This window comes from Scomber scombrus, chromosome 20 (assembly GCF_963691925.1).
Source record: "Scomber scombrus chromosome 20, fScoSco1.1, whole genome shotgun sequence".
NCBI lineage: Eukaryota > Metazoa > Chordata > Actinopteri > Scombriformes > Scombridae > Scomber > Scomber scombrus.
The window spans coordinates 10,800,346-10,826,959 of NC_084989.1; the positions used below are offsets into that span (position 1 = coordinate 10,800,346).

Below are 26,614 nucleotides of genomic sequence, written 5' to 3' on the forward strand. Positions count from 1 at the left end.
GTTTGTACTGTCCAACTGAATTGTGGGTACCGTAGTTCGGATGTTTGTTTCCCAGTCAGTTTTCTTTCCAAAAAGTATCCCTCTTAAACACATTTGTTGATTTAAAAAATAAATGACGTTGGTTTTCATTTCACAACTACTTGTATTACAGAACAGTTTCGCTGGATATTATTATTTTCATAGGTTATGGTTATTCCACAATACAGCTGTCAAATGTCTGCCCAGGATCCAATCGTTGTGTAGTATTCCATTGAAGAGGCGGTCTCAAGGATAAATGTGACCAATCACAGTTTCGCATTCTTTCCCCTTGTCAAAGCCACCTACCAAACCTTTGCTAGCTTAATATCCATTCAGGAAGCAGCAGCTTAGCTCAAGATTGCTAAAAGGAAAAATCTTTATAGTGCAAAAAATGGCGTCGGTCAACCCGTTTAATCTAAGTGATTCTGAGGAAGAGGCTGAACGCCGTCCAAATGAAACAGTTGACACAGAGCGAAGTCCGAGTGACGGGGCTCCCGGGCCACCGCCAGGCAATCCTTTCTCCCCGCCTGCGGACGCCGAACCTCCGACGCTGCTGCTGTCTAGCAACCGGACAAGCCCCAGTGGCGAGGGCATCTCGGTGTCGGCCGCAGCCACCTCTGCTATGGCAGGCAGCGCCGATATACGGGTATCAGTGGATGTCATTGCTTCTCATCTATTACGGGACCAGTACATCCTCACGGCCTTGGAGTTTCACACCGAGCTGTTGGAAGCAGGTAGAGAGCTTCCGAGGCTGAGAGATTATTTCTCCAACCCGGGCAACTTCGAGCGACAGAGCGGCACTCCGCCCGCAAAAGACCAGGTACTCGGACCTGGCGGACCGCTGAGTAAGTAGCTAGCTGCTCCACGGTGCTAGTCACGTAGCTGCCAGCTCGCTCCATGTTTAATATTGTATTACACAAAGTTAACCCACTAGCTAGCTATTTATCACGAGATGACCGCTTGCTTGCACCTGCTCTCCCGGACTAGGGCCCACAGCCAACAAGCGGGGTTTTTTGTGGGTCAGTTGTATTGGCTGACATACAGATTATAAAGCATCACAGAAATGTAATTTGGCTGAACTACACTGTTTAGTTGCTGGGAGAAAGATGCGGAGTGGCAGCAGCTCTACAGTTTGAAATCACACTGATGTAACACGTAGCCTGATTGAGCCCTGCAGGAAAATACATGATTACCTTTTCCCCTCAGGCCACAGACAGGTCAGAGGTCAGACGTTACTTTATTTAGCTATGGTCAAACCTTAGGAAACCTTAGGAATCTAGTGTGTTACTAAAGAGGATTCAACTGGGTATTATACATCCTCAACTGAGTTTGAACCTACATCATCTGGCGTTATCAGTCATTTTGTTGCTTGTGTATTAGTTGTTTATTCCAGGCTTCCTTTATGGAATAACATGTGGCATTGTGTAACCTTTGATGTAGCTGAAAAGAGTCTGCGCCTGTAAAGAAACACATGCCTTGCAAAAAATGGTATTGATGGTGGCAGTCACAAATGAAGCCTGTCACAGTGCAGCAGTGGTATTACCATAAACTTTAACTCAACTGTGGCAGAGCATGACAGGGAGCTTGGCATTTAAAAGGGAATATGAGAGACAAAACTATCTCTTGTGGTCCCAATTCACTGTGATGAGAGGAATAAATGTATTCACACTGAACTAAGGCACCATACAGCAGCTCCACGGTCCCTTAGTTTAGTATATGTGAATGAAGTGATATATATAGAGTAATATTAAATGCCCTTGTCTCCAAATCTTTTCAACAGGATCTTAATGATCCCATTAGTTTTTAATGGAAATGACTGAGCTGGATATTCTCAGCAGTGATTGGACTTGGCTTGTCAAAGTATTTACCTTAGATTCAGGATAAAGGGATAGTCATGAATTCACTAAATCACATGCATGGTTACACACCCACCCTATCTTTTAAACGATTTAATTACACATGCAGGAAGCACTGTAGGCTGTGAATTGACTTAAACCTACCTTTCTTTATTCAGTGCCCTGATTCAACAAAAAAATAACAGATGTTTACAGGGTCTTCCTCCCTTATCCCACCATTGTAAAATAAGGTAGAAGTTATTTCTTTTTATGAATAAGTTTCAGATTGGAAGTAGATAGATACTCCCTGCATCTTGTTGGTTTATTCAAGAGGCATTTCACATATGTGGACAAAAGCTTCAAATAAAGTAAATATTTCTTTCACTATCTGTCAAAATTGGCTGCAGTAAGTTGCTGACAGGATCAAAGCAGATAAAATAGTAAATGCATCATTTCCAGTCACAGAAGATAATATAATAGATGTGCATGTGATCATTTTGATAATTCTTTTGAAGCTTTCCTCCTCCACAGTTCCCTGATTTAAATAGATATTCAGTTAAAAATAGGGGTATTTACAGAATGGTACCAAACTAGTATTTTTTACATTTTTAGTGCAAGCTTAGCAACAAGGCTAGATGATGAACTTTCATTGCAATTATTTACATAGCAGTTTTCTAGCTGTGGGAAACACAACATATGAATATACATAGAAGAACATGTTTAGGGGTTTGATAACCAGAGGAAGATTTCATTTTCTTTATTTGGATGCAGTAGAATGGACATTGACCCAATGTCTCAGGATACTGCTATATATTGTTGAGAGTGGCTCTTGGCATCTGGCCTGAGGCTAGCACCAGTAGATAGCAGATGGCAGCCAGTAAGATTCACTGCAGCATCCATTGCCTCTCAGCATGACACCACCCTTTAGAATTAAATACTTAGGTAGACTAGCTTTCCACACACCATATATGTCTTAGTGACCATAGCAGCAGACACAAACAACCATGAGTGGTGTGTTGTGGTTGTTAAGGTCTGGTGATTGCATTATCATACAAATCCCAAAAGGCTTGGAGCACAGGAACAGAATAAATGTTTTATGATGGTGTCTTCCAAAAGCATGATAGGACTTGACAGTTCCTCTGTTGTGAAACTGACAGGAGGGTCAGGGAGAAATTGTCGTCTCAGTCTTAGCTATTGATCAGAGCAAGGGTTCATATAAACCTTAAATCCATGAGGAAGCACAAATGTCAAATCTACCATATGCAGAAAAAAAAAGGAAGCAGCTGATGGGAGTTGAGGAGGCGAAAAGCAGTAGACTCAGCCCGAGGCTATGTCGCTCACTTTTCTTTCTACCATGATCTAGCCAGGACCTCATGTGATCACTGGAATGATCTTTTTCCTCATGTTAGAAGGACAGGTTTTAGGCAGCCAGTTTACCATGTGATATTTCAAACTAGCAACACATTCAGTACTGTTCCTTTGATTGTGTGATTCTTAAAGATTATATAATATTATAACCCTATAAAAGAAATAAACAACACCTATAACTTTTAATCTACACATTGTGTGGGAATAAATATGCTTTGTAGAATATTATACCATTAGAGGGTGTTGGTGTGTATGATTAAACAGTCCTGTGTAACTCTTTGTTACATGGCACAGCATGATAACCTCACAGTTAGTCCAGCTAGTCAAAAAACATGATAAAAGAAATTAACCATCTGGTGGGTGTGATGATAGCTTGCTTGGCTGTTCTGTGTTTAGATTATGTGGGACTATAAAACTGGGGCTTCAACTAACAATCGATTAATCTGTCGATCATTTTCTCAAATAATCAATCAGTTATTTGGTCTATAAAATGTCAGAAAATGGTGAAACATGTCATCCATAGATATTTAGTTTTATCTCAACCAACAGTCAACAACCCAAAGATATTTATCCCTCTATCATCTTTTTCTTCACCTTTGCCACAAAATGTAAGCACAGCATTCATCCGAATAGCCGTAGGTGTCGTTGACTGTATCATGATGAAAACCCAGCTGGTGACAGTCAGTTAATTGCACTGTCCTTCCTTGTGTATGGATAAGGACTGTGTCACAGGCTGCGTCATATCTGCAGCTGTTGCTCTACGAACCCCACATGACACATGAAGCCTTCTCTCACCAGCTTGCTAATTACCGGCAAGGCAGCATGAATGATACCCTCTCCGCCCCTCATTGGCCAATAAGGTGGTTATGTTTGCTCATAACGAATGATGTGAAGAGCTCTAAGATTTACATGCAAGTTGTTGAAATGTTAACAGTCAGTTGCCACATTTAAGAAGTAGGTGTTTGCCACAAAGTTTCCCAGGACAGTAATTTAAAGGTTAATTTGTAGTTGCAGTCATCTCTCATCCTCTAGTTTATGTTGGCAAAGTAGTAGCTTTAGATAACGTGTTCTAGATTAGGTTGTTTGTAACCAGTGTTGATGTCCACTGCTTTTACAAACCAGTAGATTTAGCACAACAGCAATCCAGGTCAACCACAGAGCACCCATTCACTGATCAACTCAGCAAGGTTTATAACACCACTAAAATGTGTTCAAAGATTCACAGGCAGTCATTATTAGCCTGTTGAAACAACAAATTTATACCTGACCAGAGTGGCACTACTTCTGTTAGGCCAACGTCCTCCTAGTGGCTCTCTCTCTCTCTGTTTTTCTCAGTTTTCAGTCACTTTGTAATGTCTTTCCAAGCCTTTCTCTGTTGCTACTGTGTGAGAAGGTGATTAATGATATTGTTGGAGTGCTGCTGGCTGTGCTCCATGTAGTTCTGGCTGCCTGTTCATAATTCTCTGCTTTTAACCTCTGTGTGTGTGTGTGTGTGTGTGTGTGTGTGTGTGTGTGTGTGTCTGTGTGTGTGTGTGTGTGTGTGTGTGTGTGTGTGTGTGTGTGTGTGTGTGTGTGTGTGTGTGTGTGTGTGTGTGTGTGTGTGTGTGTGTGTGTGTGTGTGTGTGTGTGACTGGCACTTCTACCACTACAGTAACAGTGGTAACTTGTGAATTTGAACTATATTTAATATAGTGTTAGGGGCCACTATATGGTTTGAGTATGAATATGATGTGAATCAGATGCTGTGGCTTTCACAGTCACCAAATCTCAACCCAACTGAACACCTACTGTATAGTAGATTTTGGACCGACATGCTAGACAGCGCTCTCCACCACCATCATACACCAACACCAAATGAGGGAATATTTGGAAGAATGGTGTTCAGTATTGAACACCTTACTAAGACACTTTATGTTGTCTTTTTCCTTTAGTTTTTTCACTCCTCTGTAGTTAATAGTCCTGCCTCTGCCTTTAATTAAAAAAAAGAAGTTTGTTGGCTATCTGCTGACAATCCATTCTCGTTTATCTTCCTGTCTATATTTGTATCAACTGTAGTTAAATATAAATCTCTTTGTCCTTGGTGTAAACTCTTGCACTTTCTCTGTATCCATTTTATCTGCTTTGTTTTTCTACTTGCCAAAATGGAAAAATATCCTCTATCATGTTTGTATTTTCTGTCACCTTTCTCTAAAATGCTCTTGTTGATCAGCCTTTTTTTTTTTAAATTACAAAGTTGCATAGATTTGAAGAGGCTTCCTTCATGTAGCACATTAATAAAGGCTCATTTGCGAGTGACTGAATGTGACATGGTCACATGTATTCATAAAGCACAGAGAGTGACTATGCATGGATCTGCGTGTGTGCCTGGCTGGCAGGAGTGCAGTGAAGAGATGACAGTCTGAAGTGTCAGATTTATCACAGTCCAGACAATATACGCCACAGGCACAGAACTGAAAGGTCAGCCAGGAAGAAATACTTGTTTTTTCATAAATCAGGCGCACACAAAAGAAATCTGTGCATGCTGCTGCACAATGTGGAATTACAGGTTGTATTACTCCCACACGCGCATGCATACAAACACACTATTATCCACTGATTCAGGGAATGGATTTCAATCACTTACAGACAAGAGCCTCACACATCATCAGGAAGTGAGGACAGTTGTAAGTGTCCTCCACAGGAAAATGGGCTAAATTGACATCAGCAGGACAGCACAATGCCACACACACACACTGATAGCCAGTGTAGAAACACTCACTTAACAGTCACAGGGCTGAGTGTGTGTGTGTGTGAGGCTGCATGTCATACATTTGAACATGTGACACACACGCTGCAACTTCAAAGATATAATCAGTTTAAAGGTTGGAGAATATCCTAAACAACAAATCAAGCAAACCAACCATAAAGCTTGAGTCTGTGGTTGCTAAAATATAATGTTTAGCAAAGAAAATATGTTTCTCTGTGAAGCGGTTTTGAAAGGTCTAGGTCATTTAAAAATAAATAGCAATAATCTACCACAAGGATACTCTCAGCATCTGAGGCAAGGAAAAGATGAATTGAATCATCATAAAACTCTTTATTTAGGATGTCTGTATTTTTTCAGGCCAAACCCAAAAAGAATTAAGGTCAGTAATAGGTGTTATCTAATTAGGATGGAGCCAGTGGTACTTTATTTGTTTGATTTTCCTTTAATGTTATTTCTAAAAGCCACAGTGTGTGTTCTCACAGACTGCGCCAATTTTGTCAGTTTTTTTGGCCTGATCTTCAGTCACTCCTCCTAAGCCTCGCTAAAACAAAGCGAGCAAGTGGAGGTTTTAAGGCTAACTACACTACGCGCTACATATGGCCTGACCTTCTACTGTCTCTCCATATCAGAGAACAAACAGGCCAATCTTGCGCTTGCATTGCAGTGGAAGGAAAGCTAACACCATGGGCTAAGCTGCCAGGATAGACTAGCTCAGTGAAATAGGAGCGTGAGTTTGCTTATGTATCAGCTATATGTGTTGTTTGAGTGAAGAATACTTTTGGCACATAGTCAGATGTAAGGTTGGCGGTACAGTTGTTACTTTGGAGTAAAAGTCTCAGCAAATTTGTTTTCCTTCAGGTGCAGTGACTCAAATGTTTCTTGGCTAAAGAATAACCTTCCCACATCATTCTTCTCTTGGCTCCGCTTTTAACTCAATTTTATAAAGTTTCCATCTGCTTTTTGGGAAAGGTGGATTAGTTGTTAGTCATCATCCTTTGACTCAAGCTTCCAGCCTGGTTCAGTGCCCTTTTTAGAAAAAACATTAGAATCCCTACCGCAGTGTGTAGCTAACCCTGACATCTGACCTCCCCTCAGAGGCGAGCGCACGTAATTAAAGTTTCTCCAGGATCATTACAATGTGCTCAACAGTTGACTCATCTACCTGAACGATTGTACTTGTACACTCATCTCACTGCTGTCTCTCACTTGTGTTTTTTTTGTTCAGATCGCGCAGGCAGCATCAGCACCTTGGACTCTCTGGACTTTGCCCGTTACTCAGATGACGGCAACCGAGAGTCAGACGAGCGGGTGGCAGGTAAGATGAACCGTACCCCTCTGGGCTGAACGTGAGAGACCCGGCTCGCCTCGACGGAAAGAAAAGATGGAGGGGGGGGAATCAGAAATGAAGTAGAGCATGAGAGGGTGGCATGGAAACAAAGAGAATAACACCTGACAGCTGTATCAATTGATGCAATATTGATTTTAGTTTAATCTAGAATGTTAAAAAAGCTGAAATATATTCTGATGTTTTTGGTGCCTACACTAATGTCATAGTCTCACCACTTTCATAATGTGTTCTTACTGTAGTTTTTTTCAACTAGTCAGGTAGAAATAACAGCAACTGACATATTCTGCTTCCGACGTGCACTACGCTTCTTTCTTTAGCTTGGCCCAGGTGTCCGTGCCTCCTCCTGTCAATTGTCATCACAGCTGATGAATCAGTCTGTGATATTTTTGGCATAGGACCTGTCCCAACATTGTTTGAAATCACACTCTCATTCCCCCTGTGACTCCGTCGTAACACACCAGTAGATGGTTTCAGTCAAATACATGAGCAGCTGAGTCAGGCGCTAACCGCTCCTCATCCCAGAACACTGTTTTTTAAGAGCAGCTGCTCAATAACAAGCAACTTGTTGGGTTGCACATGTTTTTTTATGCTGTTGACTAAAGGAGAAAAAGCATGCAGAATATACATTTACTGTCTTGCAGGGATTATAATATGTCAAGCCTCTTGTTTTTTATCTCTCTATTATATGATTGTCAACACATGAGCATTACATTGGAGCTCTGCACACTATGACATAGTACAGTTAACATTATTCATTACCACCTTTCTGTAGTCATCCACCCATTTGGTCGGTAAGTGTTAGTCTTGAAAAGCCCCAATCCATAACTGCGATATAGATTAATGGAGTTGTGAACAGACATTTTTTTAAATACTGGCATATTTTGTGTTTTATTTTTTTTTATCTGTACATGACTACTAAACATTAGAATAAGACTACATTGAAAAAGCATTGTTACATGTTTTAAATATAATTAGATTTAATGTGTATTGCTTTTATGAGACTACAAAGATGAACACTTTAGTAGTTATAATGTAATACTAGCTTGCAGGTGGTTTGGGGCTTTTATGAGTTGGAGGAAAACTATACTTTAATGTTGTAAGGGTGCAGTTCAAACCATGCAGCAGAGATTTTGGTTCCACGCTCCCAACTACAAATACTGCATCTTTATTTTAAAATGACTGTCATTCAAACACTGCCCACCTTCCCAAATTGGCATCTCCCCCCTCCCCATTCTCCTCTCTTCCCTCCCTCTTCAGCCTCCCCCCAACACACACTCTCATCCCTCCCTCCCTCCTGCCCCCCTGGTCTCTTCCTCTTGCCAAGATGCCTGCCCCCAGCTGTCTGACTCTGGGTTTTCTGGCTTTCTCCTGACGTTGATCAAACCCCAGTGAACAATACTGGACAAGTCACTCCATCCAGACTAGCTTTTTTTGCTTCTTTCTTTTTTTCTTTTTTTCTTTTTTCCCTCTCCCCGTTATTGAGTTTTTGTTTTTCCATTTTGTTGCGCTTGCATCCTGTGCACTTTTGATCTGCGAGTAAGGATAAGTAAGGATGATGGAGACAGAGTGGATGGATTTTGTCAGAAAAGTCCAGCAAGCATGTTGATGAAATTTCTCGTTGCAGTAATCTTAAATTGTGGGAACCGAAACTTAATAGTGACTTTAGAGGAAATTGTAAAATACATCCTTGGTGTGTTAAGTCCTTAAATAGAAACGTATGAGACCCACCGCACAGCACACCCATTCAACCACAATCCAAGACATTAGATGACACCTTCAGGGTGATATACAGGGTCAGAAGAGACGGCAGATTCTCAGTGCACAGCTATGCAACATAGTTCTCCTGCTCCATCGCTTCTTACTTTTTGCGTGTGTTTTTTATCTAACGTGTCTAAGATCTTGTGTGTTCTTTTTCTTTGATTCAGTGCTAGCTTAGACTTCAAATTTGAATGTGAATTAGTCACAATGAACAAACTAACAATTTACATGTCTGCTGTCTCTGATTGTGTAAGAAATCAGGAACGGCTTGCTTCCGTCATTGAGAATTACGTTTTTGCCTAAATAACATTTTGATGCTTCATAGCTTTCATTGTGTTGTTCACAGTATGATTGCCTAGTCTGTTAAGAAGTAGAAACCTGAGCAGTGGCTGTCCTTTTGAGTGGCTTGAAACCAAATTATTTAATTGCTTTTTAGGAAGGCATCTGCATGGAAAAATCCTTTGTCAGACAGCTCCTAGATAATCAAGGCTGCATTTCAGTTGCTTTCATATACCTCACCTCAGCTACATTGCATTTGGTATGCCGATAAAACAATTCGATAACTGCGGATTCCAAATTAAGTCAATGCTGTTAATGGGAGGAAAACGAGGGCAGGAAATCTTAATATCAAGATGTGTCTCAATGCATCACACACAGTTGTCAAACAGACTGTCATCCAGCTGGCTTTACCATGATCCTCTGCTGCATGCGTTCCTTAGACCCATGATTTGCATGCATCCTTTTTTTTTCGTTTCGTTGTTTTATGACTCTTATGATCTTTTGTGTAGTTGTTTTGTTTTTCATGCCCATCTTTGTTTTATTTGTTTGTTCCCTGTCTTTGGTTGGATGCACTTCCTGTGTGTGTGTGTTGTCACTTCTGTCCAGTGCTGGAGTTTGAGCTACGGAAAGCAAAGGAGACCATTCAGGCTCTGCGCGCCAACTTGACTCAGGCAGCAGGTGTGGCGTACTTTTAACTTCTTCTCCACCTGAACCCTCTTTTTTTGTTACAGCTCTGTCTCTCTTTCTTTTTTTTTTTCTTTTCTAAGAGAATTCCTCTTGATGAATAACGGTCAGCATCCTTTTCGAACTCATCTAATATCTTCTCCATTTTCTCAGAGAGCGAAGTGTCCTCTCAGGAGAGAAAGAACTTCAAGTCAAGTCCCGAAATTCAGGTGGGGAATCTTCAAGTGTTAGAAACGCAAAGATTTGTGAATTTAGCTCCTCTGTTAAAATGAATCGAGAGATAAAAATGTGTTTGTTTAAACCCTGTGTGGGTATCACTGCTACAGAGTCAATCATTTTACAGCTTCTTTCCTCTCTATCTCAGGAGCCTGTACGCCCACTGGAGAAAAGAGCCTTAAACTTCCTTGTGAATGAATATTTATTAAAAAATGAATACAAACTATCATCCATCACCTTCTCTGATGAAAATGATGATCAGGTAATGCTTTTTTCCGGCTGCCACTTGTTGTAAAGACAGAAGGTCAAATGTCTGACGGGAGTTACATTTTTTAGCATTTATTTCTGCCTGCTTTTCAATACAAAGTAATGTTATGTTAATAAAGCAAAATAGAAGGTATCACACTTGTTTCTGTGAGGGGCTGGGAGCAGTGGTAGGATCATGTGACCATAAATAAGTTCAACAACTCAGATCAGCGTACCTGTTCCGAGTTTGAATCTTCTCCTCCTATATGTATGCACACAATTTAGCTTACTTATTTAGTTTTTTTACATTTGTTTCCAGGACTTTGAGTTGTGGGATGATGTCGGCCTCAACATCCCCAAACCCCCTGACCTATTGCAGCTCTACAGGAACTGTGGCACCCCCCTTCCTTCACCTCGGGACACAGCTGATGTGGCAGTGGGGGTGGATTTGGGTGATCTTCCAGGAAACTGCTTTGCCCAAGATCTCCCAAAGAAACCTGACCTCACACAACAGGTGTGTGCATGTGTGTGGGTGTAATTCAATTTGTCAATGCACTGTTGTTCATCAGTGGAAACTTTCAGCCATGTTGTGCTTTGAACTAGAAATAGCAGCTCTGTTTTTCTCCCACTCTCAACCTTTTTTTTATTGGCATGATTTTAAAGTTATGCAATTGGCAGAATCTGGATGGAACCAGCGCATTTACACACAAACACAGTGCCAGCTTTCCCAGAAGGTCAACTGCTTTGATGCATCACAGTAGCATAATGGAGGTAGCCCACAAAACCGCAGTGAAAAACTTAATTGCCACTTCTATGTTCAAATACTTTCAGTAGAAAGACTGGAACTACATGAAAAATGACTACTTCTTTTAATATCACGCAAAGAGTTTTGACCTACTGTATCACCTACTCTTGAGCTGAGGCTGTCAAATATTTGTATGATCTTTTTTTCCCCCTCCTCTATAGCAACAGACAGAAGTTGTCCAAGAGTTGGAGTACCAGATCAGCCTCCTTAACAATGAGAAGCAGAGCCTAGCTGAGCAGATCAAGAAACTGCAGAGGTGTGTGTTATACAACTGTATACACTGAATATACAAGTCAGTCAGTCGCTATATTTGACTTGGTGTGACAGCGCCATGTACTGTTTGTCATTCCATTCATGTAGCAGTTATATGCTATTACAAAAAGAACATTCACCACTGCTGTGAGGGTAAAATAAAGAGCATCCATACAAATCTAAAAATGTTTTCACCACATTATTACCATAACTGTGACCAAAGGAAGTCTTGAGGTGGAGCCAGTATGGAAATTTTCCCCTAGCGCCACTGCTGCATGAAATTACAAAGGAAGCCATGCTGTGATACATGAGAGGAACTTGAAGAATTTAAGCATTAAGCTTATTTTCCCTCCACGTGGAATCTTTACTTGCTTCCATTAAGATTCAGAGAAATTCGCTCTACCACAATCCAAAACTTTGTGCCTGGCCAACTGCTTCATGAATAGGAGTTATCCAGTGTTTTCTGACAGGCTGTCTCCTTTTTCTCTACCCCACAGTGAGATTCAGACATTAAAGCGGACTGTGTCCTCCTCACCCCCGGCCACTCTGGATCTAGGCTCCCAGAATACATCCAACCCCTCCTGCTCTTCCACCATCCCTCCCTCCACCGTGGTATGTGGTCAGATGCAAATGTGAAATGAACAGAGTTAAGCTGATTCATGCCAGTCATAAACAGTATGTTTGTTGATGTAGTTTCACCAACTAAATCCAGTCCAACCCTCAGCCCCCTACAGATAATGGCCAGTATCTGGACATCCGGGGTGTTTCAGAGCCTGAAACTGACCCCGGTCCTCCCTCCACTCAGACCACGTCACAGCCCCACCCGCAGTCCCACAACAAGCTTAAGAGTCGGCCACCCGTCCAGTTTGACCAACCAAACAGGTGAGTGGACATTCAAGTACAGGGAACTTTGAAAACGAGGGAATCAATGTATATATTCAGAAACATTTATAATGTACAAGTATCCTGAATGTTCTACATACAAGAAATATACACTTGACAATACTTTCTTTATTTCTTAATATTTGTTCTCATAGATTGTGCTGTGAAGTACAGAAAATGACATTCAGTAGATTTATTTGCTATGGGCAAACTCCTGCCATGCTGTCTATCTCATTGTAGTTACAAAATATATCCACTAGATGGAGGCAGTTATCAGTCTACATAGCCACAGTAAACGGCTGCATACAACTGCACCTATTAAGCGAGTGGCTGCCCTCTTGAGTAAAAATGTAGGTTTTGGCACTGGCTTTATTTCCCCAGAGCACATGGCAGTTCTAGTGGGAATTGAACTTTGGACTTATTGTCCTGTGTAAACATTTTGTAACCACTATCCCACCATGCTGTAGTATGTTTACTATGTCAACTAGTGAATCATATGGTCAAAGGAATACTGTTTCATTCATAACCTCACATATATCTCACATTTAGGTGAAAGTGCTGCTTTAATGTCTTGTGGCCAAAACTTCATCTATCTATAGATTTTTTTTTTTCTTCTCCACTGAAATAGAGTCTTGACATGGGAGAGTGGTAGCACTAAGCTCTTTGCCAGGGTGAACCAGTCTAATCCTCAATCATTCAGCGGTCAGGGAAGTCTCCAGGGTTCTTGCGGAGCACAGATCAAGTGGTGCAGACTGCACTAACTGTTTTTTGTCTCTTGTTATTTGTGCTGTCTCAGGAAGTTATCCCCAGCCTTCCAGCAAGCCCTGTTGTCCTTCTGCAGAATGTGCTCTGACAGCCGACTAGGAGCAGAGGTCAGCACACAAACACACACACACACACACACACATACACACACACAAACAGACACTTGCAGACATACAAACAGTACATTTATGACAACATACACAGTGTAACGCCCCTCTCCTTTTCAGGTGTCTCGTATAGCAGACAGCGAGGAGAGTGTGATGTTGATGCTGGGTCGATGCCTCCCTCACATCGTCCCCAATGTCCTCCTTGCTAAACGAGAGGTAAAGCCTTTTCTGCTGCTCCTCTGGTCTTTTCCTCCACATCCCCCCTTTCATTATTGTCATTATCACAGGCTCCTCTTACTGTCCAATAGATACACATGGCAGCAAGGCTGAGCAGGGCGAAAAGGTTACGTGTAACATTATTTATAAGCAATGCCATAACAAGTTAACTTTAACAAATCACGGTTAAGATATCTTATGTATTTTCGAGTTGTCAGTTATTGCGGGATTACAGTGGATGCTACAGCTTTAGTTAGATTTTTTTCTTAGTAGCGTTACTGAACAGGGTTAACATATTGAAAATGTTTTTTTTTGCTGACGATTCACACCCTTTTCTAGTGTGAGAGAGATTCGATTTTGTTTGCTTGGAATGCACGCCACCTTCTTCTTGGTTTGTGCCACAAGGCATTCCCAAAATTCTACTAAACTGTGGTGTAGTGTTACACTCAGTGTAGAGGCTGCCAGTATTCTTGGCAGTGCTATAATCTGCATGATTGCTGGTTTGTTTATGATAATCATGCTAATGCCTTAAACTTCAATTGCTAATGCAACAATTGCCACCTTTATCTTGTTGCCCGTTGCAGATTTGACCGTCTTCTGCCAGCAGAGAGCTGATTAAGAGATTTGCAGAGCTAACAAGAGTAAACATGGGATTTTGTAACCTGCAAACACCCGGCTGACTTGTGTCTATCTATTGATTGAAAATTTCACCTCTTTTCATGATGGCGTTTTTTTTCCCGCCAGTGTCATCATCAGCTCTCCTCTACTGTTTTACCCCCCCCCCCACACACTCACGTTTGCTGTCCTTTTTGCCTTCACTGGTTTTATTTTTCTTCTTCTCTTTTCGTCTCACTCATTCTCTCACTCTCATGCATGCCTCTCCTCTAGAGAATGGTTGCGCATCTTTGTCAGGTGAGTCTTTCACGCACTCATCTGCATGGTTCTCACATGACCAGACCAATAATCTGTAACTAATGCCTGGCTTCTGTAGGTTACAACTGCTGTAACTTAGGCACTGACTTACCAGAGTTATTCATTTTCTAAAGAGCAATAGCTCTGTCCAACTGTTGTGTTATCTAGCATTGTCATGAAAGAAAATATGAAAATGAATTCTTAGCTAACAGATTAATATGAAACAAAGACCTAAGATATGCAGTTTTAGCCTTAGCTGGGTTATGTACTGTACTGTGTTAAACTTAAACCCAGTGTATCCTCATTTTATCTTTTACTGATTGGTACCCAATCCGTTTCAGTCGCTGCAACTGTAATCACTGCCTTAATGGCTGCAAGTTTTAATTGATTTTAATCTGATGACATTTTTAGCAACATATGTACAAGTAACCTCAATCTGTGTTTTAATGATACAATTGTGGGGGATGTTTGCGTACGGTTTAATGTAAATTTTTTCAGAGGAGTGAGGGGAAAGCAGATTTGAGAGGAGATTAGGCAATAACAAAATATTACACCTGGTGCTCTGTCAATACATAACTGACTGCATGCAATTTGTGTATATATATGTGTGTGTGTGTGTGTGTGTGTGTGTGTGTGTGTGTGTGTGTGTGTGTGTGTGTGTGTGTGTGTGTGTGTGTGTGTGTGTGTGTGTGTGTGTGTGTGTGTGTGTGTGTGTGTGTGTGTGTGTGTGTGTGTGTACAAATACAGTGTTGAAACTTCATAACACACTCAAAAAAAGTTTATGAAAGAGGTTAGTCTGGTTGGAGTAGTTTTCAGTGTAGCTGCTTTGCATATCACCATGGTTATGGTGTTTTAATCAACCATATACAGTTATGGAGAACTTAATCTCTTTTCAAAATCAAAAAAACAAACTAAAGGGCAAGGTTGGCAAAAAAAAATAATTAAAAAAACAGGAGAGTATTGAGCCCTTGGGGTCCTACTTGAGTGGTGTGGACTTTGTACAGTGTCCGTTAGATCCACTAGCCATGACACACAGTACATAAACATGCACAGCTGCTCCCACTTCCATCTTGCAACTTGAAGCTCTCTAACCACCACAAACCTGGAGACACACCCACTTAAGAACAAAAGGTGTTTGACTTGAAACAGTGGAATGATTTATCGAAACTCTGCCTGCCACCTGCCTCTATTATCAGACACTGTAAATCATTAGACATTATGTTTTTCTTTGGTACCCTCCTGCACTGTAGTTCAATGCCAAGTGCTGCTTTGTTTGCTTTTTCCATTTCTTTTGGTGAAAAACAGCTTTATTGTTGGTCATATTCTACATAATTATCTTCTTGATTACAGTCAGTATACAATAAAAAAAATAAATGAGAGGGTGGGGGGGGGTGGGTGTATAGGCTTTTCAAGAAGTGGTATAACTATAAAGAGTTACTACAAGCCGTAATGACTGACTTCCTTTTTCCATTGGCTGGATCATCAAAAACCAAAAACCCTTCTGCACACTTAAGTAGTCTTTGTGACAGGTGCGTTGGTAAAGTAGCCAAGTACTAAAAAGAGGAAGGTACACCTGCTTTACTTGCTAAAGAAAGAGCAGCTTCAAGTACATGCTCACAAATGGAAATAAACATCTTTTTATCCAAAGGGCAGGGATCCAGATCAGGGATGTCCCGATTCAGCTTTTTGCACTTCCGATCCGATACCGATATTGTAGCTTTTAGCATAGGCCGATACCGATACCGGCCGATCCAAGCATGTATTAAAGATTAAAGATATTTACTTATTTTGTTGTTATACTCATGTTGAAAAGGGTTTTACTCTTAAGAACAACTAGCCAACTTAATTAGGTTAGTTTGAATAATCCACAATGGTTGGTAATGAGAAGCTGACCTGTTTATTCTTAACAGGGTTAAATAAACACAAAATAGACAAAATAATAAATGGTCAATTAACCACACAAACTGAATTGGCATCAATGCTCTGCTCTTGAACAACAAGAGTGTAAACCAAGGCTTAAAAAGCCATCAGTGCAAACAATATTGTAAACTGTATTAAAAAAGCAAAACACACAAAAAAGCTGAGTAGAAAATAAATAGTGGGATGCTGGACAGGTTGCTAGGTGTGCTGAAAAACGCGGACCAGATTTGGGGGGAAAAGCTGAAAAAAACTGGAATGGATTACCTACATCGGTGCGCTGGAAAACAGAAAACCGGAGTTTTGAAAACAAACTGGATCGGGAGTCCGGATAGGGATTTTCCCGTGCAGGCCGATCCGATATTGATATGCATTTTTTTGCTAATATCGGCATCCGATCCGATCCAAATATCGGATCGGGACATCCCTAATCCAGATAAACTATTGTTTAATGTTTTGTAAAAGTTTAAGTTTTAATAAAGCTAATAAATGTTTAAAGTGTATTGTAAAAGGAAATTCTTGAATGCAACAAAATGTGTTTCCCTCTGGTAATTTGAAGAAGAAAAATAACCTCAAAATATCCACAGAGATTTATATTATGTTGTTAGTGTTTTGTGCTTGGGCTCAGGTTTCTTTAACAATGCAGTAGAAAGTCAATGTGGATTAAAAATGATAGGAAAAAGATCACCCAGACATCCAGTCTGTGTGAACATTTAAAAAGTTTCTAACTTGAGAACATTTTATAATAAATCAATGATTTAATATTCATTTGGTGGAATTTGAATGTAGGATATCAATGAAATAGTTCTACATTTGGATGCAGGCAATTTAACATAGTGGCCCTTGTACAGAAAAATGCAGGAGCTCTACTCTTTGAAATAAAGCGTCAGACCCCCTGGCCTCTGGGTCCTGGCGTCGTGCTGTCCACTCTACCTGCCCACAATGTTTACCCAGCACCGGTCAGATGTTTAACCCCCTGAAGAAGTCCTCACATCAGATGCACAGAAATAGAACAGAGTCAGTGTGGATTCTGGCTTTTCAGATGTGTGCTCTTTATGAATTCATTTATTTGTTTAATCAGGCCAGTCCTGTTGAGTCTCCAAAAATGTCTCTTGTGAAGATGTGTAGCACTTTCAAAGGCCAGGACAGAATATTATTGAATGTGACAGCTAAATCTGGCTGAACCCAGTTAATTTTCAGGTTTTTACTGGCTTTTTGGCGCTTGAACTGGCTTCACCTATATTGAACTAGTCATGTAACCGCTTCAAATGACCATCTGATACTTAAATGTCATATTTTTACTTTTTTTTAAATAACCATGGCACACACTTCAGAGGATTGGGCCAGTGTTGGCGAGTGACTCATCACAGCCTATCTTTACTCAAGTCTCTCCGTCAGGTCCATCTGTCCATCAAGTGTTGGGGTTTTGCTTGTTCGTCCAGCACTTGACAGGAAAATATCATATCTTCCTGGAAAAAAATACAGAGTTTGACAAAGAAAACATATTTTTAACTCTGGATGCAGTCTCTAATTTGGGTGTGTGTGGGGGGAATGTAGGGCTGACCACAATTTGGCCATGGAAGCCCTGTATCAAGGGTAGCTGAACACTCCCCCCTCTCACTGGAAGGTCCATGAACTCTGTCTGAACTGGCATAAAGCTGTGTTCTGTAAAGGGAATAGTGTGTTAAGTATGTGTGTGTCTGTCTATATGAAGCTGTGTCTGGGTGTGCGCATGCACTATTTTAATTTCTAAAGTATGTGGCTCTAATTGTGTGTGCGTGACAAGACCTAAATAAGGCAAGTTATAACACCAGAAAGGTATTAAAGGTAAGCATGTTTTCACCGGTTTTGACCCGCTGTGTTTTTTCCACATTTTTCCTCTCTTCTTTTTAATAAAACCCCTTCTGCCCCACTGCTGTCCCTGCTGCTCCATAGACTTCCTGGCCTGCTTGACTGCTACGAGCATCCTTTCCCTGTGTGTTGTAACCTCACTCTTATTCTGCAAAGTAATCTAAACTGATGCCAGTTCTCTCTCTGTCTCTCTTTTTCTCCTTCAGGAGTTGATTCCTCTCATCCTGTGTACTGCCTGCCTTCACCCAGAGCCTAAAGAGAGAGACCAGCTCTTGCACATCCTCTTTAACCTAATCAAGAGACCAGATGATGAGCAGAGGTGTGTGTGTCCGTCCTCATATGAATAGATATCAAAGATGCAGAATCAAACTATGAGTGTATGCGACACTCATTCGTGTTCTCATATGTTTCTGTTTGTTTGTGTGTGTGTGTGTGTTTCCAAAGACAAATGATCTTGACGGGGTGTGTTGCGTTTGCGAGACACGTGGGTCCCACACGTGTCGAGGCTGAACTACTTCCTCAGTGCTGGGAACAGGTACTGTACATACACTGCAGGTGGCCTGAGTCATTGGCTATTTCTGCTTTTTAAACACAAAGAGGGCTTCATTCACACCTGCTTCAAAATGAAAAGCAGTAGTTGACCAATTATATGTGCTACAATAAGTCTGCTCAGTCAGCCACCTCCAACGATTGCTTTTCATGGAGTCATGCACAGTAAACACAATGTGACATTCTGTCACTTTTCAAATCTTTCTGTGACACTTCATTTCTACTTTATGAGGCATGATATTAAAAACGCAGCCTGTCGCTTTTAGTGAGCGTGCAGTTCAATGTTGTTTTAATTGCATGTTCCAATTCTGAAAATGGCTATCCACACGTCCACAGTGTCCCTGACTTACATGTGATAGCAGTTTTGTTTTCTTTGCCACCTGTGTCACCTCACGTAACACATTTTTGATAAACAAAATCTTCTGCCATGGCAACCACAGCTGCCAGCAGTTTAGAGGCTGAGAATGTGTCTTGAAAGACAAATAGCGGTTTCCACAGGGTCAGTGTGTTGATTATTCTCCAGTTGTTTCCATTCCATGGTGGTTGCCCTCCTGTCTGCTCCTGTCCTTCTTTCAATTTCTGTTTCTCTGTTTCTTTTCAACATTTCTATATTTAAACTGTTTTTCTGCTCCTCTGCAGATTAACCACAAATATCCAGAGAGGAGACTGTTGGTGGCGGAGTCCTGTGGCGCCTTAGCACCATATCTGCCTGTAAGAGGATGTTGTGCATACAGAATTAAAAATGGCTGTGCATGCATATAGATAAATCAAATATAGCGTAAGCCTCTGACTTTGTGTCTTCCATTCTTTCTCTGCAGAAGGAGATTCGTAGCTCCCTGGTTTTGTCCATGTTGCAGCAGATGCTCGCTGAGGATAAGGCTGACATGGTCAGAGAGGCTGTGGTCAAGAGTCTGGGTATTATTATGGGTTATATAGATGACCCTGATAAATACTCCCAGGTATGTGTGTTGAGAGAAGAAGAAAATGTGTTAGAATTGAATAACAGTAGTACTGCTTTCTGTTTATCAGTCATTGTGCTTTCTTTAGATATAGTTAACCTTCAGGGTATTGCTGCAGGATTTTGCAAGAATTGCTTTTGCATGTGAAACCGTGTTGCAATAACTATGTGAAAAAAACAGATAAATAGCTTTAGGGGTTAACATTGCTCTTTCTCTACAAGCTTGCTCACACCTGCCTTTTGTGCATGTGTATGTTAGGGTTTTGAGCTGATGCTGCTGTCACTTGGGGACCCGTCGGAGCGTGTGGTCAGTGCAGTCCACCAGGTCTTCATCCCCGCTTTTGCTGCCTGGACCACAGAGTTGGGCACCCTGCAAACTGCACTCATCCCTTCTCTTTTGGCACGCATAGAGAAGCTACTTCTGGTAAGTGTTCATTCTTTGACATATAGTACATTTATGTGTGTATGCCCGTCATTTCCAGGGTCATATCTTGGCATCACATGTACAAAGAATTGCAGCACTTCACTTCTGCTCTCATCATTGTTTTCTCCCCTGTTCCTATGTTTTGTAGCAAGGAGAACACGGTCTGGATGAACACAAGCTTCACGTGTTCCTGTCAGCCCTGCAGTCTCTCATCCCTCCTCTATTTGCTGTGGTGCTGCAGAATGCACCCTTCACCAGCAGAGCCAAACTCCATGGAGACATACCGCCAATAGAGGGTATGACAACCACACACACACATACACACACACACACACACACACACACTGAGGTCACCAACAGAAGAGATTCAGTCATTCTGATGCTGTGTCTTTGTGCCTGCAGTGACTCGGTTCCCTAGACCAGCTTCTCCCCTCCAGGATGTGGCGACTATCATAGGCAGCAGGGAGATGCTGAGTGCTCTCCTGCAACTCTACGACCACCAGCTAGAACATGAAGGAACCACCGGCTGGGACAGCCTGTTATGGGTTGTCAACCAACTGTGAGGGAACAAACACACACACACACACACACACACACACACAACATATATATACATACACAGTTCCAAAATGCATGGGAAAAAAAATTCAAACACATGGTAAAAAGCTTTGTACGTCATAGAAGTAACAAACATGACACATTTACACATGCATCTGTATCCTCTGTCTCCAGGCTTCCTCAGCTCATAGAGATAGTGGGTCGTATCAACGTGACCTCATCAACCTGTGTCCATGAGTTCTCTCGCTTCTTCTGGAGATTCTGTCGCACCTTCGGCAAGATCTTCACCAACACTAAGGTAAAGCCAAAACCAGCAACTATTATTAACAATTATTAAACTGTGTTATTAGAATTGGAGTAGACAAAACTGTACATTTGTAAATTATGTTTTTGTGATACTACACCTCCATCGGTGATGACAGAATTTTTTTAACTCAACTGTAGTGACCACTAGTGTAGTGGACTGTGATTATATCGGGGTTAATTTTTCGAGACCACTTTTCCATTCTGTGACCTTTCCATTAAAAAAACATCTGAGGTATTACATTCTTAATATAGAATTCTCCAGTGAATGTCAAAGGTGTTTATAAATAAAATGATGACTTTTTAAAAAAAAAACTACTTATTCTCATGACCTTTCTAGGTTAAACCACAGTTCCAAGAGATTCTCAGACTATCTGAAGAGAATGTTGGTAAGTGCAGATCAAAACTACTCAAACATGTGCATGTGTTGCAAGTTTTTCTCAGCTCTCTGAAGAGAATGTTAGGAGGTGGAGTTCAGACGAAGACACTGTTTATGTAAACAAGCTATTTGGAGTCAGTTATGGGTGTTCCCCTCTTCTTCTTCTCCTTATTTTTTTCATTCCGGACGTGTTTGTGTAGTTATAAGAGGTGCTTGGTCTCATCTGGCTGCCAAGTAATTTAGCTTTGGTATTGTGGTCATTTATGAAATGTGTTTTGTCCAGTCTGTGTTTAGGTCATTGTGACCTTAAATTTCAATCGCCCTGCTCAGTAGATTTTTTGTAAAACCACAATGATATAATGTATGCTGTAGACACATTGTTGCAGACATAGTCATGTTACAAATGCAGAGTACAGTGTGATATATTGTATCCTGTTATGTTCTATTGTATCTTGTTATATTTAGAATTTCTTATTAATTAAGAATACAATAAATGATAGTAATTCACATGTTATTAATAGCATAAAAATAGAGCATGAGAAGAGTGTTGTTGTCGTATCTTGACCCACAGTTGTGCTTAGAGGAACATTTTCATCTCAGGAAAGGCAAAGATGACAATTTCTATTGCTGCTACTAATTAGTAGCATCAAAAGACCATAATGCAGTGCAGCCACAAGGAACAAACATTTGAATGGCTGCAGTTTGATTTTTGATGTGACATTTGTCCTTTTGAACTGCTTGCTGTTGTTTTTATTCTTCTGTCAGATGCCTCAGCAGGGAATGGTATTCTCACTAAAGCCACAGTCCCTATCTATGCCACTGGAGTGCTGACATGTTATAACCAGGTAACTAACCAACATACATCAGGCCAATAGCAGCTGACTTCTAAACTTTAAGTTGTTTTATTAATTTATCAAGAGTCTAACCTTGTGATGCTGTTTAGTGTTTTGTAAGATAAGTAAATAAATCATTTAAATGATCTCTGTATAGTTGAATGGTTTATTTATATACTTAGAAATCCCCTGTTGTTCTCTCTTATATGTTTATAGTGTGTTGAGTGTGAAACACGTTAATGCTTTGTGTTATTGTTCTTAGTCACACGGAAAAATCGGCCACATGTTTTTGTTTTTAATTCAGTGTCATAAAATGATGTGGCACTTGCAAAACACAGTGAATCCTGTTGTGATGTATTTGTGTTAACTTTCAGTAGAAAATGTCATTCAAAGATATTTAGGGCAACCCTATTCAACTCGTGTCAAAAGCGATAAAAGATGTCCCAAAATGCACCAACTGATCTGTAGAAAATAACACACACTTTAACATACTAAATTGCTAGTTTTTGTTTTAACCTTTTCGATATATGTTTTTTTTTTTTGACATGATGTAACTGATGTACATGTACTGTCATTTCGGTGTAGGATGAGGATCGCAAGTTATTGGTGGGTTTCCTGGAGGATGTAATGACCACTCTGTCTCTGTCCCATGCACCTCTCGACAGCCTAAAGGCCTCCTTTGTAGAGCTCGGGTGAGACACACACACACGCACATACACAAATTGACTCCCTTATGGCTTGTGACAGAAGAAATGACCTCTTTTAAAAAATATGACTAACTGTGTACTGACAAGTTTGACCTGCACTGTGTACAGTAATTGCGTTTCACTATAGTCAAACAAAGCAGTGCTATTAATACGTCCATCACAAGATTAAACCATGATGGAAAAATCAGCTATCAGTCGCCAAAATGTGGCCCTCTGTTTTTTTTTTTTCTTCTCTTTTTTTCAGTGCCAACCCAGTGTACCACGAATTGCTGCTGACTGTTCTGTGGTACGGTGTTGTCCATACCTCTGCACTGGTGCGGTGTACTGCAGCACGGATGTTTGAGGTACAAGAAAAACACAAACACACACTCACACAAACACTCAGTTGGACATTGTATTAAGCTCATAACAGATGCTTAGATATTTGCATCATTTTTTACATTAATGCTACCTAAAATATGTCTAAATTCTAAATGTCTAAAATATTGTTTTAAAACTTGTCTTAAGACATAAGAATAAACTGTTAATGCACTGCAATTTTTTAGTAGAATATAACATGGCTGCACATATATGGAAAAAAATAGTAATCCAATTTTTTTGTATTTTGATTATTTGTAATTACATAATAATGGAAAAATTATGAGTTATACTTGTCTCATGCAATCATACATAATTTTGCAGCCCTACATTATAGATTTCTTCATGTTAACCTTTTTGCTATATATGTGCCAGCTCTGCTTGCTATTGCTGCTGTTTAACATGCATTTAATGTTTAGCCACTCTGTTTTGCAAGTGTGAGTAAAGACTCCTGTAACCCTTGTATACCAGCACACTGGTTCCAACTGTATGGCTAGGCTCTCCCAGAATTTACATCAGACTGTGCACTGGTCTCAAAACTGACTACATAAATATCTGCAGCATGTCAGAGAAAGGCCAAAGTCAGCAACCTGAAAGTATAATCACAAGAGTTCAAGGCCTGTTCCTGTTCAGTGTTGTTGGAAAGAATAATTTAATCAGAAATGTTTTCTCATGAATACTTTTTTCACTTTTTCAGTTTTTCAGGGCTTATGGAAATATAATACGAACAGTGTTTTTAAAGGGTGACGGCCATTTCCCTGTTTTCTCCCGATTTTTATTCCACTGATTGCATCCATTTTTTAAACCAGGTTCCCAAAGGTGAAAGTCCTGGCCTAAGCCATCGGGAAAAAACATAATAAATCACATCTATCTGTCCTTTGAGATCTGTGCACACATTCAAGTCAAATGTTGGGATGAGGATATATGTATAATAGTGGAACCGGGCCTATGTTGACCTAAACTTGGGGGAGGAGGAGTGGTAGGCTGTATTCATGTTCCCCCTGTTCTTTTACCGTGAAGTACTTGCCCTCCCCGCCCCCCACACCTCACTGTCACCATTCCATAGTGTTTAGCTGTCCACCATTGTCAAAACTGTGGGTTGAAATGTGGTCCTCTGCTACAGTTCCCAGATCAGATTAGCATCAGTTGTTTTATTCATTTTAAAGCAGATTAAATAATAATCTGACCTGGAGTCTGTGGAAAGAGCCCACAGCTTTATGCTCACTTTACTGTAATGTTATTTGTGCAGTTTAGCATTGTTGGCTTTGCCATTTCTTCTGCATACCTGCGTGTGCATGTGTGTGCGCGTGTGTTGTGCGTGTGTGTGCGTGAATGTGTGTTTACACACACTTGCTTGATACATGCAGTGCCGTTCCGTGCCTTGCAGCTATGTTTCTTGTCATTGTATATCACTTTCTTCCTATCTTTTTGTGTTTGTTTTTCTTTTTCCCTCCCCCTTCTGTTTTGCTTTTTCTTTTCTTTTCTCTCTATCTATTGGCGGTGTTGCTCGCTCTTGTCCCAATGCCCCGCCCACCTCTGTGACATCACGGCTGGCTCTGTCCAATCCGATCAGCTGCTGGTGAAGGGGGTGAATGAGACGCTGGTAGCTCAGAGAGTGGTGCCGGCTCTCATCACACTGTCTTCCGACCCCGAAATGTAAGTGGAACACCAACAATAAACTGCGCCGCGTCTCTCTCCCCCCTTCTCTCTGCCGCCTGAGAACTATCACACTGGAACAAGTCTGTACCTGCCAGGAGCAAATTCAGCATACAAAACAAAAATAATCATCATTTATCATTTTTATATCATGTGATAATTATTTAATCTAACAATTTTACGTTCTTCGGGTTCTCCCTTTAAATTTCTAAGATAGCTAGCTTTATGCTTGGTTTTATTTTCTCCCATTATTAGTCATAACAAAAAGTCTCAGTGGTTAGCGGTTGTGTTGAGTTGCTCCTGTGTAGGATCTGGCTTGGCCATGAGGTGGTTCATCAGTGTAACCACTGTTGACACTAACATTGTGCATGTCTGCATCATCAATCTGCAACACTAATTCATGCCAGCTCTCGTTGCTTCATCAGTCTGCAACACTAACACGTATTCACTCATGTTGCGTCCCCTGCCAGATCTGTGCGTGCATATTGACTTGCATGTGGCAATAGCACAATCCCATGCATGCTCATCTGTAACCCCCTCCTCCTCCTCCTCCTCCTCCTCCTCCTCTTCCTCCCCACCCCACTCCGTTGAAGCAGGGCCCCTTCTCCTCACCAACCCATCAACTAGTGGTTGGTTTTCACCCCGACTTTCTCAGTTTTTCCTGTCGCTCTATTTTTCTATTTTCTACACCATCTCTTCTATCTCCTGTCTTTTCCTCTATCTTCTTCCTTTCTCTTCCTCCTCTTCCTATCTCTATCTGTCTCTACCTCCTCCCACCCTGCCTCTCCCTCTCTCTCATCCTGCTGTGTGGTGGGTTTGCAGTTGGTTCTCCGAGGCATGAGTGAAGCATTAGTAGATCGCCGGGCGGCTCCGGCCCTTATAACTCTGTGCAGTGGGCCTGAATTGTGAGTCAATCAACACAAGAAAACCTCTCTGTAAACATTGTCATTTTGTGGGCTGCATCCTAACAGTGTCAAGCTGCGTCTTCCTAGAAATCTCTCTTGCTGAGCTAGAATGGGAATTTAAAAAAAAAAAATCTTGTGTGAATATCTAGCTGATGTGACAACTTCCTTAACATTTAAAATTGGACGAGTACTTCAATCTTCCCTCATGTCACACATTTTTGCCTTTTTCATTGCAGTGTGAACAGGGGAAAAACGTGTAGCCATGCTTTGACAGTTCTTCAAAGAAAACCTCTTTGAATTGCTCATGTACATCCAGCCTTCATGGTTGTCATCAGACAAGATGACGAAAATAGTGGCAACACTGTTGGAATGCAGCCCTTTTCATCTCATCATTCTCTGTATTGAAATACACATGCTAATGGGCACACACTTGTAGATTCAATTTAAATTGATTTTTAAATCTTAACATATGTTCTGGTCTTTCTTTTTTCTTTTTCTTTTTTTTGCCTTTTATAAATTTTGGCACGGTGACCACAATCTATGATATAAGAATGATTGCTTGGAGCTATATTGAGAAACTGATTCTAAGAAGGCCCATGTGTATCTTTTGATCTTTCCTGCTCCTACTAAATGACTAAATGGAATGATTATCTAACATCACCCATTAACCTGGCTGCTTCCTGAAGTTCATTTCAGTCAGATATATATAATATGCATTATTGTGGTTTGAATTATTTATGATTTCTTAAGCCTTGAAGATCATGAATTTGGAAATAAGTA

The 26,614-nt window shown here is 40.8% G+C and overlaps 1 protein-coding gene across 3 annotated transcripts in view; it reads left to right on the forward strand.

Moving 5' to 3' along the window:
• The first annotated feature begins 167 nt into the window (after positions 1-167).
• The window catches only part of relch (RAB11 binding and LisH domain, coiled-coil and HEAT repeat containing), a 32,850-nt gene continuing 6,403 nt past the window's right edge, over positions 168-26,614 (forward strand). Inside the window, exons 1-24 of one of the 3 annotated variants that reach the window (XM_062441908.1) lie at positions 168-863; positions 7,193-7,282; positions 9,959-10,030; positions 10,190-10,245; positions 10,401-10,514; positions 10,818-11,012; positions 11,465-11,559; positions 12,053-12,167; positions 12,280-12,437; positions 13,234-13,309; positions 13,430-13,525; positions 18,412-18,524; positions 18,650-18,740; positions 19,394-19,465; positions 19,573-19,713; positions 19,972-20,136; positions 20,285-20,432; positions 20,539-20,695; positions 20,869-20,992; positions 21,338-21,386; positions 22,142-22,221; positions 22,795-22,901; positions 23,161-23,260; positions 24,847-24,929. In XM_062441908.1, the coding sequence (XP_062297892.1) occupies positions 410-863; positions 7,193-7,282; positions 9,959-10,030; positions 10,190-10,245; positions 10,401-10,514; positions 10,818-11,012; positions 11,465-11,559; positions 12,053-12,167; positions 12,280-12,437; positions 13,234-13,309; positions 13,430-13,525; positions 18,412-18,524; positions 18,650-18,740; positions 19,394-19,465; positions 19,573-19,713; positions 19,972-20,136; positions 20,285-20,432; positions 20,539-20,695; positions 20,869-20,992; positions 21,338-21,386; positions 22,142-22,221; positions 22,795-22,901; positions 23,161-23,260; positions 24,847-24,929 (2,951 nt within the window). In that variant the 5' untranslated portion in view covers positions 168-409. Of the gene's footprint in view, positions 864-7,192; positions 7,283-9,958; positions 10,031-10,189; positions 10,246-10,400; positions 10,515-10,817; positions 11,013-11,464; positions 11,560-12,052; positions 12,168-12,279; positions 12,438-13,233; positions 13,310-13,429; positions 13,526-14,290; positions 14,438-18,411; positions 18,525-18,649; positions 18,741-19,393; positions 19,466-19,572; positions 19,714-19,971; positions 20,137-20,284; positions 20,433-20,538; positions 20,696-20,868; positions 20,993-21,337; positions 21,387-22,141; positions 22,222-22,794; positions 22,902-23,160; positions 23,261-24,846; positions 24,930-26,614 lie in introns of those variants that run through there. The other 2 variants (XM_062441909.1, XM_062441910.1) reach the window with 2 other exon arrangements.